The sequence below is a fragment of the Penicillium canariense genome (assembly GCF_028826845.1).
Source record: "Penicillium canariense strain IBT 26290 chromosome Unknown utg000006l_segment0_segment0, whole genome shotgun sequence".
NCBI lineage: Eukaryota > Fungi > Ascomycota > Eurotiomycetes > Eurotiales > Aspergillaceae > Penicillium > Penicillium canariense.
This window is the reverse complement of record NW_026622733.1, coordinates 1,807,588-1,823,834: the sequence shown is the minus strand read 5'-3', so window position 1 is coordinate 1,823,834 and position 16,247 is coordinate 1,807,588. Positions and strand designations below refer to the sequence as shown.

At 55.3% G+C, this 16,247-nt stretch overlaps 11 protein-coding genes across 11 annotated transcripts; 6 read left to right on the top strand and 5 right to left on the bottom strand.

The window, feature by feature from the left end:
- Nucleotides 1-65: 65 nt before the first annotated feature.
- Nucleotides 66-948, top strand: N7482_008653 (pre-rRNA-processing protein PNO1; the record flags this gene model as incomplete). Its single annotated transcript, XM_056690777.1, has 3 exons — nucleotides 66-135; nucleotides 187-827; nucleotides 892-948. 3 exons carry the CDS (start codon nucleotides 66-68, stop codon nucleotides 946-948), a joined length of 768 nt encoding a protein of 255 aa, XP_056540542.1.
- Nucleotides 949-1,174: 226 nt separating this feature from the next.
- prs3 (proteasome core particle subunit beta 6) lies at nucleotides 1,175-2,023 on the bottom strand (the record flags this gene model as incomplete). The annotated part of the gene is made up of 2 exons (XM_056690776.1): nucleotides 1,175-1,862; nucleotides 1,926-2,023. 2 exons carry the CDS (start codon nucleotides 2,021-2,023, stop codon nucleotides 1,175-1,177), a joined length of 786 nt encoding a protein of 261 aa, XP_056540541.1.
- A 363-nt stretch (nucleotides 2,024-2,386) lies between these two features.
- On the top strand, nucleotides 2,387-3,223 carry N7482_008651 (HCNGP domain-containing protein; the record flags this gene model as incomplete). Its single annotated transcript, XM_056690775.1, has 2 exons — nucleotides 2,387-2,464; nucleotides 2,681-3,223. 2 exons carry the CDS (start codon nucleotides 2,387-2,389, stop codon nucleotides 3,221-3,223), a joined length of 621 nt encoding a protein of 206 aa, XP_056540540.1.
- An 876-nt stretch (nucleotides 3,224-4,099) lies between these two features.
- Nucleotides 4,100-4,777, bottom strand: N7482_008650 (uncharacterized protein; the record flags this gene model as incomplete). Its single annotated transcript, XM_056690774.1, has 1 exon — nucleotides 4,100-4,777. The coding sequence occupies one exon, from the start codon at nucleotides 4,775-4,777 to the stop codon at nucleotides 4,100-4,102; it is 678 nt and encodes a 225-aa protein (XP_056540539.1).
- Nucleotides 4,778-5,322: 545 nt separating this feature from the next.
- On the top strand, nucleotides 5,323-6,241 carry pre4 (proteasome core particle subunit beta 7; the record flags this gene model as incomplete). The annotated part of the gene is made up of 3 exons (XM_056690773.1): nucleotides 5,323-5,352; nucleotides 5,414-5,561; nucleotides 5,637-6,241. The coding sequence occupies 3 exons, from the start codon at nucleotides 5,323-5,325 to the stop codon at nucleotides 6,239-6,241; spliced, it is 783 nt and encodes a 260-aa protein (XP_056540538.1).
- A 204-nt stretch (nucleotides 6,242-6,445) lies between these two features.
- Nucleotides 6,446-7,520, bottom strand: N7482_008648 (fumarylacetoacetate hydrolase family protein; the record flags this gene model as incomplete). The annotated part of the gene is made up of 3 exons (XM_056690772.1): nucleotides 6,446-6,578; nucleotides 6,651-7,372; nucleotides 7,506-7,520. 3 exons carry the CDS (start codon nucleotides 7,518-7,520, stop codon nucleotides 6,446-6,448), a joined length of 870 nt encoding a protein of 289 aa, XP_056540537.1.
- A 340-nt stretch (nucleotides 7,521-7,860) lies between these two features.
- N7482_008647 (succinate dehydrogenase assembly factor 1) lies at nucleotides 7,861-8,235 on the top strand (the record flags this gene model as incomplete). Its single annotated transcript, XM_056690771.1, has 3 exons — nucleotides 7,861-7,941; nucleotides 8,015-8,046; nucleotides 8,088-8,235. 3 exons carry the CDS (start codon nucleotides 7,861-7,863, stop codon nucleotides 8,233-8,235), a joined length of 261 nt encoding a protein of 86 aa, XP_056540536.1.
- Nucleotides 8,236-8,952: 717 nt separating this feature from the next.
- On the top strand, nucleotides 8,953-9,612 carry N7482_008646 (Hsp20/alpha crystallin family protein; the record flags this gene model as incomplete). The annotated part of the gene is made up of 1 exon (XM_056690770.1): nucleotides 8,953-9,612. One exon carries the CDS (start codon nucleotides 8,953-8,955, stop codon nucleotides 9,610-9,612), a length of 660 nt encoding a protein of 219 aa, XP_056540535.1.
- A 918-nt stretch (nucleotides 9,613-10,530) lies between these two features.
- N7482_008645 (uncharacterized protein) lies at nucleotides 10,531-12,561 on the bottom strand (the record flags this gene model as incomplete). Its single annotated transcript, XM_056690769.1, has 1 exon — nucleotides 10,531-12,561. One exon carries the CDS (start codon nucleotides 12,559-12,561, stop codon nucleotides 10,531-10,533), a length of 2,031 nt encoding a protein of 676 aa, XP_056540534.1.
- A 1,652-nt stretch (nucleotides 12,562-14,213) lies between these two features.
- Nucleotides 14,214-15,159, top strand: N7482_008644 (ATG3/ATG10 family protein; the record flags this gene model as incomplete). Its single annotated transcript, XM_056690768.1, has 4 exons — nucleotides 14,214-14,357; nucleotides 14,458-14,610; nucleotides 14,676-14,891; nucleotides 14,965-15,159. The coding sequence occupies 4 exons, from the start codon at nucleotides 14,214-14,216 to the stop codon at nucleotides 15,157-15,159; spliced, it is 708 nt and encodes a 235-aa protein (XP_056540533.1).
- A 133-nt stretch (nucleotides 15,160-15,292) lies between these two features.
- On the bottom strand, nucleotides 15,293-15,972 carry N7482_008643 (U2 snRNP complex subunit MSL1; the record flags this gene model as incomplete). Its single annotated transcript, XM_056690767.1, has 3 exons — nucleotides 15,293-15,571; nucleotides 15,638-15,851; nucleotides 15,908-15,972. 3 exons carry the CDS (start codon nucleotides 15,970-15,972, stop codon nucleotides 15,293-15,295), a joined length of 558 nt encoding a protein of 185 aa, XP_056540532.1.
- Nucleotides 15,973-16,247: the final 275 nt, after the last annotated feature.

Here is a 16,247-nt window from a genome sequence, read left to right as displayed (position 1 = left end):
TGCGATAACAGATTATTTCTTATTTACGACTTTTCTTTCCCCCCCCCCCCCCCCTTTCGACAATCATGCCTGCCCCGACTGCCCTTCGACAGCCGGCCGAAGCCTCCACGCTTCAGCCGCCAGTTTCAGCTATGGGTATGTGCTGCCTCCCGAGTCGCCGGGTGCTGTTGCGCTAACAACTGCTAGACCAGGATGACGAGGTCTTGATTGATGCCCAGGGAGCGAACGAGCCAGATGCCACAAATCCCGTGGCAGACTCAACGGGAGATAATGAGATGCGCATCGATGAAGAAGGCCGCCCCGTTTTTACACCTGCAAAGGACACCAACACCGCTTATCGCATCGAGACTCGCAAGGTGCCTGTTCCACCTCATCGCATGACACCCCTCAAGGCCAACTGGACCAAGATCTGCCCTCCCATTGTTGAGCACCTCAAGCTCCAAGTGCGCATGAACATCAAGAGCCGGGCAGTGGAGCTCCGCACTTCCAAGTTTACGACGGATGTGGGTGCGCTCCAGAAAGGCGCCGACTTCGTCAAGGCTTTCACCCTCGGCTTCGACATCGACGATGCGATCGCTCTTCTCCGGTTGGATGACCTGTACATCCAGTCTTTCGAAATCAAGGATGTGAAGACTCTCAACGGGGAGCATCTTGGCCGTGCCATTGGTCGTATTGCGGGCAAGGATGGAAAGACCAAGTTCGCCATTGAGAACGCCAGCCGGACCCGAGTCGTGCTAGCAGACCAGAAGATTCACATTCTAGGTGGATTTAAGAACATTCACATTGCCCGAGAGGCAATTGTCAGCCTGATTTTGGGTAGCCCTCCGGTAAGTCGCCCTAGTGGAAAGATTTTTCCCCCCAGTTGTGTTTTTCTCTTCTGACACAGAACAGGGCAAGGTCTATGGCAACCTTCGAACCGTTGCTTCTCGCATGAAGGAGCGATTCTGATTTCTGCTCATCAATATCGATTCCCGGCATGGTATGGGCGTTCAGGAACATTTGGGCTTTTGTTTTTATTTTAAAGATATCTTCCACGCGTAACGACTTCAAGATATCAATCTTGAAAAAAATATCAAGTTTCTCTTTCAAGTATGTTTGAACAACGTGGTTTCCCCAAAAAAGGGATTTCCATTCCTTGTATTAGAAGACTATCGTAGACAAAAGGACCAGCTCTCTAATCCTTCTTCAGCGGGTGATACACCTCCTGGATCCCATCCTTGGTGATAATCATCATTTGCAAGTTATCGCCAACCTCGATGTGCCGCTCCACCGCACTTGTGAATGCATCCCGGACAAGGGCCTTGACTGTTTCTTGGGGCAGAGGCTCGGGCTTCTTCGCCTCCAGCGCATGTCCCTCTCCGCTGCCGGGAATGTATTGGTTCTTGAAGTTGACTTGGTTGTCCAGGAACGGCATGATCAGACTCGCGGCAGCACCGGCAGCACGGCATTGCTCCCTCTCGTATGAGCCCACGGGATCGTAGCTGTACAGAGCTCCCTTGCCCTCCTCGTCCAACCCGGCCAAAATGGCGTGTACATAATAGGGGAAGAATCGCTTCTGGTACAGAATGGTCGACAGGCGCTGGGCACAAGCAGAGACGGACATGGGTTTCCCGTGCTGATACTTGTACATCTTCACCACGGCATCCAGTCGTTCCTTGAGGGCATTGCCGTCCGCGGCGAATCCCACCACAGACAGGAGAATGTTCGCTCCCTCACCGGTCTCATCATCACCACCGATCTTGAAGACCTTAGGAACCATGCGAGAGTTGATATTGTAGCCTGATGTGGAACGGGTGTCGCCAGCAAGGATGGCGAAATCGGAGCCTGTGATGCCCAGAGTCGAGCCACCATTATCGGTGTAACTAGCCAAACGATGCCGTTAGTAAGATTCCATTTGGGATATTCCTGCACTGGGTGCTTCGTACGGGTAGAATCCATGCTGCTTGACGCCGGCAGCTGTGTGCTCAGAGAAGGAGTATCCGATGGTCTCACCGCGAGCTTGGTGATCCATGAGCGATGCCATTGTGGGAATGGTCAAGGATATCGAGGTTCGATGAAGGTTGAGATGGACTGAGAGAAGAGATGGAGGTGGTGGAAGAGGATAATGGGGAGGAGGATATTCGTTGGCGAGAAGTAGTTAGCAATAGCGGCTGTCTGTCTGACGCGATGCTGCAGCTGCCTCGCTTATGTAACGCCGCGGGTGGGAGCTGCGCCCTTTGCTTCCCAGCGGAGCTTCATTGGACTTCGTAATTGCAGCTTCTGCTTGACGAAGAAAAGTGAACAGGCAAGATTTGAGCTGAAAAGCTGCTAGCAGCTGTGGCCACCAAGATTTTCTATTCTCAGCTTGCGACGCTCCTCGGAAATCCCACCCGTGCGGATCGATATCATGCTCGGCCTCGGTGCATACGAGAGCAGTAGCGAGGACGAGGTAGTGACCAAGCCCTCTCTCCAGCCCCAGCCAACAGTAAGGAACTCATTTCCAGGCATGAGGAATCTACTGATCACTTGTCCAGCCGAGTGAGAAGAAGCCACCCGTTGCGTTGGAGCAACCCATGCAAGACCAAAGTGAGTAAGTTCCGGCCTGGTGCTCGGGGGCCTTGAAGCGGTCTGTTCCCCGCAGGCTAACACTGCGTTGTTCTTCTAAGAACCAGCTCCTATTCATCGTCAACTACCGCTACAGCCCAGTACGACTGCCAACGTAGCCCCCAGCGGCCCAGTCCTCGGTCCCGCATCCGGCCCCGCGCCTCTCCGCCAGACACAATCGCCCGGCCGTTCCAACAGCGGCCGTTCCTCTCCCTTCTCTACAACACGGGCTCTGTTGCACGATCTCACGCTCCCTCCAGTCCCCAATCTGGACATTCCACCGTCACCGCCCGGGTCTCCGGACCCGGCCGCCAATGCCAAGTTCGAGCATTTCCTCTCTCTGAAGAAACAGGGCGTTCATTTCAATTCAAAACTGGCCAGCTCGTCTTCACTGCGAAATCCCAGCTTGATGATGAAGATGATGGAGCATGCAGGTATTGATGAGCAGTCACAATACAATACATCGTTGCCGGTTGAGCTATGGGATACCAGCAACCTACCCAAATGGGCCTTCAAGGAAGAGCTTCTCAAGGCTCAACAAGAGACCCGACAGAAAGTGGAAGAGAAGAAGGCAGCAGGGCAGCGGTCCTCAATTGAATTTGTCTCTGGGTCGGAGGCAAAGAGGAAAGCCAATCCATGAGCAGCGAAAATGAGACTCTGTACGGACTCTCTCCAGCACACCCCTGCTCTGAAGGACCAAGAAGAATTCACAAGTGATTTCCGTCGGGATGAAGAGCTCATGAAACAGATGTGCTGACTTGGAACGCCTGGCAACCCATCACTGCTGCCCATCTGTGAAATGTTTAATGGCATTCCCCATACTGCGTGAAGTAGCATGGCCAGCTCTCTCGAGCTACGGCGGGCACGAAACATGTCTCTGCTCCCATCACCGTGCCGGGAGGCTCGGTGTGATGAGTCTACCATGAAAGCCACGAGAGATCTGGGATGGGGGCCGCATGAGGATGGTGCATCGGCATGTGGTAGAATAGCACATCGGACACTCGCCCAGATCCTTACTTTATTCCCCAGTCATTGGTGTTCCGCATCCACTGTTGCTCTCTGTATTATAGATATATATATACATATATATAATACGTATGTGGATTCGAGAATACAGTGGCACCTCGGAAGACTGAGACCAATAGCATGGAAAGAAATCCGGGATCTGATGTTTCAACTTCATCTCCTTGGAAATATTTTTCTGAATATCTTCTTGCCTCTTCTAGATATCCTCTGAATGAACTTTTATGGTGGTTCTGAGGGCGACTTAGTCATGGAAAATATCCAATTGAATCCTTTCGGGGGTTTCAAGCTTTTGAGGTGCTGCTGTATCATTTGTCAGTGTGGACGGGACCCGTTACACAATATGTATCGATGTGTTAACTCCGAGTTGGCCTTTTGAATGATTATTAAAACCTATTACAGACACTTGATCGTAGAGAACTCCCTAAGCCATCTCTAGATAATAATGTCAAGAAGGTGCGTCCGAACAAAACACGAACAGACATGCGTCCCTTCAACCTCCACCGCCACCACCCCCGGCGGCTGCATGATTGCGCCGTCTCGATCTTTCATACAGACTCAAGCCCGAAATCAAGGCCATTTTTTCAAACTCCTCCCCAAACTCCACCCGAATCTGGAGTGTGCCGCACTTGGTGAAGGACCTCTCGCGTGTGAAAACAGCCACCACCTGCTCAGTGCGCTCATCGATCATTTTAAAACAACGCATACTTAGCGACAGCGACTTCGTATCGTCTACTTTGACGCTATGCGTGCGCTTCCAGAGAAAGGCACGTCTCTCGCCATAGCCCGCGCCCTGCGTGCTTGGGATAGTCATCTCGAGCCGGTATTTCGAGTGGATGGCCGACTCTTTTGTCATGTCCTCCCATTGCGTGTTGGCCATGTCGTCGGGATCCCCGAGGGCCAGTTTGCTGTCGCCGGACAGCTTGAGAAATTTAGAGGCCGCCACCTTGGGCGCTTGGTTGTTTGTGCCAGCGTGGAGAGTGAGGTCCGGCTTGCCGTGGGTGAATGCGGAAATGTCTGCATAGTAGAGAGGCTGGTGATCTGCTGATTTGATCTCGTAGTGTCGGCGGAAGGCCGGCTTGTAGATGTGGAAAAGGCGCGATGCGCTAGCGTCGTCTAGCTCTGGGGGAGCGGACTCGATTGAATCGGATCGCGCTGAGGCAGGCGACATGGTGCCTGAATGACTAGATAGATTATAGATGATGGATTATAGTGAGAATTCAGGTGCGGTAGGTGGAGGAGAGGGCGTATTTAAGTGACTACGCGCTTGTACCATGTATATATGACCTTGGGTGTTCCAATGGGACCGACATGATCGCCGGCGGATACGAAAGTTGGGTCGGAGGCTGAGCACCGGGCAACATCCTATGAGAAGCGCGAGGTGGTTCCCGAGATACGAGCTGCCTGCAATGGGAAAGAGGACCGCCGGTCTTGAGTCGCTGTATATGACCCCACTGAGTTAGCGTCAGAAGAAGACCACAACTAGTTATTCCTACGACTACTGTCTTTACTCCGGCCGGGTACATAGTTGTGAAGCGCCACACGCGCGTGTAGAACGAGGTGCTGAGTCAGCCCAAGCTCCGTCAGCTCGCCTGCCTAAGCTCTCCAGTCGTGTGTATCGTCATCGCTCAACCTCAACGCTCGCCCTTCCTTTCTCTCCCCCTCAGTCCCGCCATCTCTCTGTCCTTCTTTGGCCTTCCTCGTGCTCAATTCACCATGAACCACTTTCCGGGAACCTGGGGCCGCGTCAGTCCAGCCCTCCCACCCCAGCTCCTCGCCCCATTGCCGTTGCTAACTTGGCCCACAGCCCAGGGACGATGTCTACGGAGCGTACAACCCTTCATATCTCCAGACCACGGGCCCCAAGACACATACCTCCTCACCGGCGGTGACAGGAACGTCGGTTGTGGGTGTGAAGTTTAATGGCGGTGTCGCTCTGGCCACCGACAACCTGGGTATGCGATGCCGTCACCTTTCTCCCCGTCCTGACCGTCCGAATGTCGTTCTGACCCGTTCTTATTAATCATCAGCCTCGTACGGATCCCTCGCCCGTTTCACCGACGTTAAGCGGCTGCGTATCTTTGGCGACAAGGCCGTCGTCGGGTTTGGCGGCGATGTGTCCGACATGCAATACATCGACCGTCTCCTCGAATCCATCGATATCCGCGAGAACTACTCGTCCCATGGCAACATGCTCAACGCTAAGAATCTGCACACCTACCTCGCCAAGGTCTTCTACAAGCGACGCTCCGAGTTCAACCCGCTCTGGAACCACATCCTGGTCGCCGGCTTCGACGGCGAGGGCAAGCCGTTCCTCAGCTCCGCCGATCTGTTGGGCACGACATTTTCGGCACCGCACCTGGCCACCGGATTCGGTGCCCACCTGGCGGTTCCCATCCTGCGCCGGCTGTTCCCTGACGAGATGCCAATTGAGAATGTCAGCCGGGAGGATGCGGTGAATGCCCTGAAGCAGTGTCTGAAGGTCCTGTACTACCGCGACGCCCGGAGTTTGGACAAGTACTCGATCGCGGTAATCACCGAGGAGGGGATCGATCTGAAGGAGGATGAACAACTCGAGAACCAGAGCTGGGCCTTCGCTGAGAGGATCAAGGGATACGGAGCCCAGACGGTCTAGATTTTTCGTAACGCTATACGTTTTTCACCCCCCTTCTATTTCCCTGCTAGTTACCTACATGAAAGAGCCCAATGGATTTTCTACCGAAAAGAACAACATGAATCAATCGTATTGGACACGAAACGTGGGTGAGAACACAATATATACAATGGCTGCCAGTGCAAAGGAGTGCGCTCCAACGACCGACGGGTATTCGTCGTTCCATCACAGCTTAGAGCTCGGCTTGTCAAAGACGACCCGGTTGACAATGGAGCCCACTCCCTCCAGCGACACCTTCACCTCGTCGCCGTCCTTCAGCCACAGAGCGGGCTTGCGGCCCATACCCACCCCCTGTGGCCTGTAGATGTTGATGCCAAGTTAGTCACGGACGGATCAGAAGCCCCGGATACAAGGATACAAGGAGACTCACGTTCCAGTAAAGATCAGATCACCGGGCAGCAACGTCGTGCCCTGGGACAAGAAGGCAATCGTCTTGGCCACGCCGAAGATCATATCCTTCGTCGAGGACGACTGCACCGTCTTGCCGTTCAATGTCGTCGAGATGTGCAGCGCATTCGGATCCGCAATCAGCTTGGACGAAACGATTCCTGGTCCCAACGGCGCCCAGCCATCAAAGCCCTTCCCCAATCCCCACTGGCCACCACCGCGCTTGATCTGCCAGTCGCGGTGGGAGACGTCGTTGCCGACCGCATAGCCGAGAACATAGTCCAGCGCCTTGCTCTCGGGCACATTCTTTGCCTCTTTGCCCATGACCACCACCAACTCACACTCATAGTCCAGGCCCTCGCTCTCCTGGGCAATCGGTGCGACCGGGATGTCATCGCTGGGGCCGGCGACGGCGGTGACCGGCTTGAAGAACAGCACGGGGAACTTCGGGATGGGCAGGTTGGACTCCTTGGCGTGTTGCTCGTAGTTCAGGCCCAGGCAGCGCACAGTGCCGATGTCCTCGCGGGCCAGCGGGGCAAGGAGCAGGCGCACGTCGGCGATCTGATCAGTGACGCGGTGCTGGCCGAAGATATCGCCCTGGATGACGCGGGCCTGGGTGGCCTGGGCCACATCGCTCACGCCGGCGGGGAGCACGGCATCGCCGTAGTAAATGTGGCCGTCTTTGGCCAGGAAGCGGACGAGGCGCTGGAGAGAAGTGTTAGTCCATGGTGTACGGTCAGGTTGAAAATGATCGATTATCAGGTCCTCGGAGGAGTAGACGCAGGAAAGGAACTATTTTGAGACCGGGTTCGCGGGTGAACTGGGAAGTACAACTCACTGAAAAGGTCGCCATTCTGGACATACTCGTCTCTGGGGAAGTGCAGATGGGTATCAGAGGAGAATGAGGGGATTTGGAGGAGTCGGAATCATCAGAATCATAAGAAGTGGAAGATAACCCGAGCATGGCGAGCTCCGCTCCTCCGCACGAGTCGCATTCGGCCGGGAAAAGGCGACGATCCGCCCCGGCGAAAAACGGAGCTCACGACGTGCCTCCGTGGTGACAACGCTTAGCTTAATTTCTGGTCCATGGCCCCATGATTTGCACCCCGTCCGCTGCTATTCGCTCGATTCACTCGATTCGCTCGATTCGCTCGACTCCCCCAGATTTCCCCCCCCCCCCCCCCCCCCCCGCCATGGCGCGGCTCTCCGGTCTGCAGCGGGAAGTCTTGTCCCTCTACCGGCAGTGCCTGCGCGAGGTCCGCAAGAAGCCTCTCGTATGTGGTTCCTGGTCTCGTCTCTCCCACCTTCTCGCTCTCTGCTGATGCTGCCGCCTCGGTTTCTCTCCAGGAATCACAAAGCAATTTCAAAAACTATGCCCGGTAGGTCGTCTACCCTTCAGACTCATTCCCGCCCATCGCAGTCCGGCTGATCCTTCGCGGCGTAGCGCGGAGTTCCAAAAGCATCGCTCGGTGAATAAGAAGGACTTTAGCGCCGTCGAGTATCTGCTGCGCAAAGGCCACCGCCAGCTGGAGATGTATGCGTCCCCGGGTATTCGCAATATCCGCTGAGGTGGTTCCCATCCCATCCTCCTCTGGCACCTCCTCCGCCCTTCTGTGGGTTTCTGGTGCCGCCTTCTGGTCCTTCCCGTCTCATTGGTGTGCTCCTGAGTATAGCATTGCCCTCTGGTTCCCCTTCCCCTTGGAAGAGCTACCCGATACCACCCGGCACGGCGCGATGTTGTGGTTGGGGTCGTGGGTCGTGGACCGTGTACGAATAGCTAAATCAAGGCAAGCTTGGTCCCGGCTTCATCTTGTTGATTTGCAAATATTATGTAACTATATCCATCCTTCGAGAGTCGGCGCAGTGTCCTGTGCGCATGATTTGCTGGCCGAATGTACCATTGAGAGCATCCCTCGTTGACGCCATACCCATGACAAAGCCCATCGCTTCCCTGTGGATCTAGTTATATCTTGCTCGATGGATAGCGTAAGCACGTCGGTGCTCTGTCATCATCATTTGCAATGGACATTGCAAGAGCAGCTTAGCATACTATGCAGAACATGCCGTACCGTGTTGGTGGCGGTTGAAGCTGCTGGACAGTGGGAGAAGCTGCCAGAAGCGACTTGCCGTTTCGGGAACCCAACCAGTCAGCTTCCGCCATCGCCATCCCGAAGTATATAACGAGCATCGCAAACAGTCGAACACAGCTCACCTCTCAAATCAAACCAATCCAGATCCTATCAATCTCCTTCACTTCCGAGCTCCTTCACACCCTCATCATCGCAATGGCCTTCCTGTCGTGCTCCGACTTCTCCCCGCTCTTCCGCCTGCTGGATGACTACGAGACCCACCGCTCGCGCCCCGCGCCATCCACAGCCCGAAGTCCATCCACCAGAACCACATCGGCCCCCACCCGCCGGTCATTCTTCACCCCGGCATTCGATGTGCGCGAGCTGAACGAGGCCTACTACCTGGACGGCGAGCTGCCAGGCGTAGACCAGAGCAACATCGACATCGAATTCAGCGACCCGCAGACCCTCGTCATCAAGGGCCGCACCGAACGCAACTACCAGTCGCAGTCCTCGCCGGCCGAGGCCCAGGTCACTCCTAGCTCCAGCCGCGCCACCTCTCCCCAATGGCGGCAGCCTACGGTCGAAGATGAGAACGAGGACGAGGACACGGACGTGTCTGACGCCCGCTCTACGTCGACGGCTGCATCCACGACCTCCACCGCGGCCGTGATGGTGCAGAAGCCCTCTGCAGCCCCGCCCTCAGCCGGCCACTACTGGGCGGCAGAGCGGTCAATCGGCGAGTTCCAGCGGACGTTCAGCTTCCCAGCGCGGGTGAACCAGGACGGGGTGCGCGCTTCGTTGAAGAACGGCATTCTCTCCGTGATCGTGCCCAAGGAAGCGGCGCCAAAAACGAAGAAGATCCGCATCTACTAGGCAGTTGTGTTTGGGCTTGTGCTTGTACTTATGCCTGTGCATGAACGCATTGGAATGGAATCGCATCGCATTGGGATCTCGGCGCGGAATGGCTCGATCACCCTTTTTTTTTTCTTGCTTCTTTTTTTGGGACGTGTATAATTAGATGTCAATTCCTATCGCTTCACTTATGATTTCAATGAACTCCTTGTCGTCTGATGACTAGTGCAAATTCTTCTATTTCCTATCCTCCCACTTTCCAGATGTGACATCTCAGATGATGGCGCTTGCAAACAGCAGAGATGACAGATTTAAGCCCGGGTCTGCATCTTCCTTGCGTCCCAGCCGCGCTAGGCAAACCCTAAGACCCTGCCTGCTCCACGCGGTGAAGAGAAAGTGGAAATGCCACATGGCAAGGCCCCCTCGCTGAAGATTGAAATTCGAACAGGGATGGGCGAGGGAGGTTGGGCGACAGTCCGATGTTACGGAGTGAACAACTCATCCAGCATACAGCACACAGAGTTAGTGCCGCCGTAGCTCGAAGCGGAAACTACAATCTGCAATTGGAAGAAGAACAAAAAAAGGATAATAAAATTCATAGACCCAAAATCAAAATCAAAATTCAAATAGATTCCACATGAACGCCCTCATTCATGGTTGTGGTTGGAGAAGCCCATGAAGCGCCTTTGTACAGCGCCCAGACAAAACAATTCGAAAGAGGGTATATATCGATATCGATCCATAGACTCCGCGTTTAATCAGAAAGCATACCGTAAATAAACCATAACCATAAGCCCGGCACATCAACGCCGAGAAAACTTTTGTTAAAAAAAAAAAAAAAAAAAAACATAAACCCCACCCAATCACAACCGGAATCAAGCCAGATCAAACTAAACATCACTAAGAAAAAGCAAAAGAACACCGTTATTGACAACCATTTTAATGAGGAGCATAAGCAGAAGTCATCATATGAACATCCGGTTGAGGATGCGTCTTGGTCAGCTTGCGACGGCGGTAGTCCTGACTCCGGCTCCGAGGCCGGCCACGGAGTGGTTCAGGGGCAGCGAAGTCGAGGCCCTGTTCTTCCCCAGCGTGGGGATGATCGGGGGACAAGATTGTGGGGAGCCGGGGGATCCCAATTCCAGGCTTCTGGCACCACAGCCGGCGGCCAAGGAGACTTTGGGATCGAGGTCGAGATCGATGGGTTAATAGGCCGTGTTGAGATTTTGAGTTGATATACCGCTCGGAGGCAGATCGGTAGACCTGGGCCCGCACATCTGTGATCACGATCTGCTGGTAGCTCGGCGGTGTATCGGTTTCTAGGGTTGACGACGCGCTCGAGCTGTGCGAGACATCGAATGCGCCGGTCGAGAAGCGGTCAGCGTAGAATGATCCCCGAGACGCGGGCTGGTCTTCCTGAACGGCCAATGCAGATTCTTCGCGGGCAGTAGCTTTGGTCTCAGAACCAGGCTTATTCTGCGCCGGGTACTCGGTGTATCGAGGAGCACAGAGGGTTGATCGGCGAGCTCGAAGCCCAGCAAGGGGCTGCTGGGTGGCCGGGCCGGTCGAGTCATACCAGCGGCCAAAATTGGGATGCAGTCGCGAGTAGTTCCCCGGCTTTGCCTTGGCCTCTTGCAGACTAAAATGGCGCTGGACGTGGTCGTTCAGGTGGCTGCAGGACTGATCACTTGTGACCCAGACGGTCTTCGCGCTGTCTGCGGTGCAGAACCCTGAATTTTGGGAGTCAAAGGATGCACGGGTGCGGCTGTGGTGGTAGGAGCGAACGGAGGCTGCAGAGCTGTAGCCGCTGTCGGACTTGTTCAGCGACCGAGAGGTGCTTCGATCTAGATCGGCCTCCACGGCGGCTTTATCCAGCTGGCCGTTACCCTCATCGCTCATGGCGATACCCTCATCTTCCGACTCTTCAGGGAAAATAGACTTTGTCCGCGATGGGACCGTGATGGTGGGAGACTTCTCAAACGAGAATGGACTTCCGGGCACATCATCGGAATTCTTCAAGTCGGGCACTGCGGGGATCACGAGGGTAGATCCTCTCGGGCCCATACTGTCGACATTGTCCAGGCCCAAGCCAGGGCCCGTCGTAAGCGGCCGGTCTAGAGGGGCGCGCTCGCTTGGGCAGGGGGAAGCAGCGCCATTCACGACTCGTAGAGACCCTAACTTCAGTGCCCCCAGCTGCGTATACCGACTGTCCGCCGGGCTGGTTGGCCGGACTATGGGCTCCACTGTAAGCGCTGGTCTCTGGCGAGGCGGCAAGGGCCACTGTAAGCCTTTGGACTCTGTCAGGTCATCGACTGGATCTCTGGGCTCTCCAATTGGTGAGGGTACACGTCGGACGGCACCCGTCGATCGTCGTGTTGCAACACCGGGCCGAGTTAGGAGAGAACGCCGGCGAGTCAGAGAAAATCGTTGATTGCCCACCAAGAAGTGGGTGTTGGATGATGTCGCATCTTCAATCGTATTCTCGTAGATCACACTGTTGTGTCTGGAGAGAGTAGTCCGGGTAGAGTTGGCCCTCCTTGGTTGTTCCGGAACGCGCGAAAGCTGCGAGGAACTACCATAGATTCCCGGTTGACAAGATGCTCTCCGGACAGAGCGGCTGGCGGATACAGAGCCTGAGAGTGGTGAAATAGGTTCTGAATTCGGATCCACTGGAGACTGAACTGGGGACTCAACCGCCGTCTTCTTGTTCGATGGACCTGGCTCGGCTTCAAACAAGGTCGGAGGAATCTCTCTCGCCTTCGGATGGCTGCTCCTGATATCGGTTGAGAGGCTGTATCCCACCCATGGGTTCTGCCAGCCGATCAACCCAGTGGCCAGCTCCGGGGTGTCCTTCTCCAGGCGAGGTAGTTGGGGAGAGCCTAGGGTGGCGAGCTTCTTGGTCAGTGGTTTCGACAGTCGATTGGCACGGCGCGTCTCATCCTTCGTTGGGCTTGATTGTGAGTTGCCCATGGCTTTTCGCAGAAAACGGCCCAACGCCAAGGTAAAAATTGCAGCTTGCCCTGGGCTCAAAGGTAGAGCATGCGCAGCATGAAGCAACGGGCCAGCGTAATATACTAAAAGCGAGCAACTTGGACCTCGGAGGCAAGAACAAGGCCGGAACGACCTGGTGCAGCTTCGCTTGTAGGGTCAGATTAGATCGGATCCCAACCAGTTGACGTCAAACCACGCCGTGATTGCTGAGCGATCGATCCGGGCCCCAGGCCTGTACACCCGGCGGGTTTGGAATTGGACGAGCGATTGGCGGGTGAAGGATTCCCGTGCGGAGATGATGGAGTAGAGCCGTGTTTCAGATTGGCGGAGGCCGTGGGCGTCGGTTGGACGGGGGCGACAACGTGCGAGGATATGGGGGTTGGGGAAAGGGAGAGTGACGTCCCAGAAACAAATGGGAGGTGAAGGGACAGATGCGGGTATTCACAGTATCACAGGGTCAATTAGGATGAAGTCATTTACTAGGTCCAACACACAAGCCTCCCGATGGCCCAGAACTCCTACTTCCCGAGTAGTAGACTGGTTGGCCGGTTGGGGGGGGACGGCGGGTGGGCAATTGGTAAATTGCCCAGGCCGATCTGAATGAAGACAAATCAGATGGATAGTCGGCAGTATGGACAGGTGGAAACGCGAAACAACAAAAAAACAAGGAAGGCACAGGGTGTGGGATATTCCCATGAAGGGAGAGGGCCAGGCAGGCAGGCCGGGAATACTCTACATAAAAGTCAAGTGGAGAGCTCACGGCAGGCTATGCATCAGCCCATGTCAACGAAAGAAACAGGATCCGCGGACGGATGCGTATTGTCGCCACGAGATGCCCCCGGCTAAGGGAACCCAGAAGCACTCCAGGATCGTTCCCGGGGAGGGAGGCAGCAGAGTAAATGGCGGATCCATGAGAGCTGATAGGATAGGAGCTGAACGCGCTGGCGCTGCAAGCGGAACAAGGAAGTGGAGGGGACAACAGGAACTAAGAGGAACAAGCAGAACAAAGAGCAGGTACTGGGGAACGGGAGTACAACAGAGATACTTGAGATAGTACAGACTTTGCGTAAGAAACAGAGGTAGCGATGAAGTACCTTCGGCAGTTCCCCACCGCCCTGACCCAGCCGCAAGCGGGCTGGGCCCAGCGCACGTGACAGACATTTCACTAATCATGTTCGTCTACTTGGTGGATCCACTCGGCCCGCGTACTTCTGGAGTGTCCAATACTCCACTCCCGTCGCCTACTACTTTAGTCTAAGGTATCAGAACCGCCTTTGCGTCCTTGGATCCGCTGGAAACCTGATGTGACAAGGCTGATCCCTCCCCAACAAACTCCATTGTACTTCCTCCCATATCCGGCCTCCGCCCCCCACCCTACCGATCGATTGGACCCACGCGTCTGGCCGCAACCATTTCCCCTCGGTCTGTTCTGATCTGATTGATATCTCCCAGAGCAACGCCGTGGAAAGACTTGGCGCCTCCGCAGGCGACGGTGGTCCTCGCTCCGCTAACATAACTCCATCCGCACTCCGCACTGACCACCCGCCCCTCCGCACCGTACCACGTCGCTGAGAGGCCGGAGCCCACTGCATCCGTCGACGTAAGTGACAGCACAATCGAAGGTGGGGCCCATGGCGTGCACCGTGCTGTCCGCCTTCCCATACCTCACGCCGGATGAGTTTGACTGCGCATGTCGAGCGCTCGTCGATCGAGCCGGCAGCTGCACAGCCGCCCAAACCGATGGGGGCTGGTCGACGTTACGACTGGTCTCACAGGTATTCCTGCCGACGTCCTGCATGGGCTTGATTTTTTGTCAATATTGAGAGATGTGCCACTGACGGAAGCTGGACTTTCCCCCCTCGCTCGACCATTTAGAATACTACCAGCCTAAAGATAACTCGATGCTTGGAGGTCCAGATTCCTGCACTGGACGCAGATCTACACGAACCACATACACATACACAGGCACAGGCACAAACACAAGCGCGAGGCCAAGCGCAAGCACTAGAAGATGAAGATGAAGATCCGGTCTGTAGCCCGTCATAGGGGGTATGAATTGCCAATTAAACAGTTCTAACATTTGTTGATCGCAGGAAGCCCTTGTCCGGTCCAATCTCAAACCCATTTTACAGATAGATTATGATATCGTGCTTTCCCCCACATATCAGGTCCCCGTCTTGTATTTCATGCTCCGGTGGCACAATCACCAGGGCCGCGTGGGGCTGGACGCAGTCTATCAGTACGTGGTACCGGAGCAATACAGAAAGCAATTGCAGAGCGTGGGTGTGATGGGTGGGATCAGCTTCGGCGTAGGTGCACAATTCTCTCTCGCAAAACGGGGCAGGACCGGGTATTGTTCCAAAGGGCTCATATGTCTCGTAGTATCATCCAGAGTCTGGCTCTCCAGCCTTTTTTGTTCACCCGTGCAACACCGTGGATGCCATGGCGCGGATTGCAGACGGACAAAGCGTCACGACCGGGACTTATCTTCTCATCTGGCTCGGTCTCGTCGGCCTTTCTGTGAACCTGCACGTCCCCCATGAGCTCGTTGCCCCAGATGGTCCCAGCCCATCTTGAAAGCACCTGGCACCTGGCACCTGGCACCTGGCACATCCTGGCACATCCTGGCGGGGAAATGCCAAGCGAAAAGCCCCCCGGAGCTTCGGTCCTTTCCCAGCGCGGGTCAACTGATGTGGACCCTTGCACACATTTAATCCTCGTCAGAGGAGGCTTCCATGGGCACATCGCTATCCTCTTCCATTGGGGCCTCTTCTTCATCACTCTCGTCCTGACGAGGCCGCTTCACACCCTGCGGCTCTCCGTTCGCCCCAGTCGCGTGTCGAGCGGGAATCGCGCCCGGTGGCCCACTGAAGATAGACTTCTGAAGATCTGTCGAAACTCCGCTCGGCCCAGCACCGCCGGCGGGAGCAGTGTACGTGCCGCGAAGCTTGGCTAAGATAGCTGATGTACCTTTAGCATAGACAATTTTCTAGAAAGCTGAGGATTAGTAAATCAATGACCACGTCTTCTCATCAGACGAGACTGGAAAACGCACCATCTCCTTGCCGAAAAAGTCGAAGCCCTGGAGAGCGCGCATGGCTTGTGTGCTGGCCTGCACGTCCTTGAAGACGATATGGGCCTGTCCGCGCATTTTACTCGTCTTCATGGCCACGACATCGAGAACGGTGCCGTAGGTGGAGAAGAGGGTGTAGAGCGACAATCGGAGGTCGAGCTTGCGAAGCTTATCTGGGAGGTTGGTGCAATACAGTCTGAGGGGCTGTTAGTACCTGATGCTAGACCAATTGCGATCAGAGGTTGAACTCACGTTTGGTTGGGAGCCCCGATCGCCTTGGTGTCAGCCCCTCGGAAGGCCGCCGCCTTGGAAGCCATGATGTGTATGAATGAAAGAGGTATGGCTATTGTGTTTATTGCAACGACCAAGAGGAGAGAATACCGGGTGGAAAAGGGGAAGACCGAAGCTCAATGGATGCAGCACCGCAGCGGATGTCCAAATCGCGAGAAAAGAAGATAGTCATGTGACTGTTTACAACCCCTTACCTAAGCGGGCCCGGGGCGTCATCGTCGGCTTTCCCGCTGCCTCCCACCTCGTTCCCCTCGTTGACCCCCCTCATCGACGGTAGAGAGCTCCTCCTGTCGTATTTCCA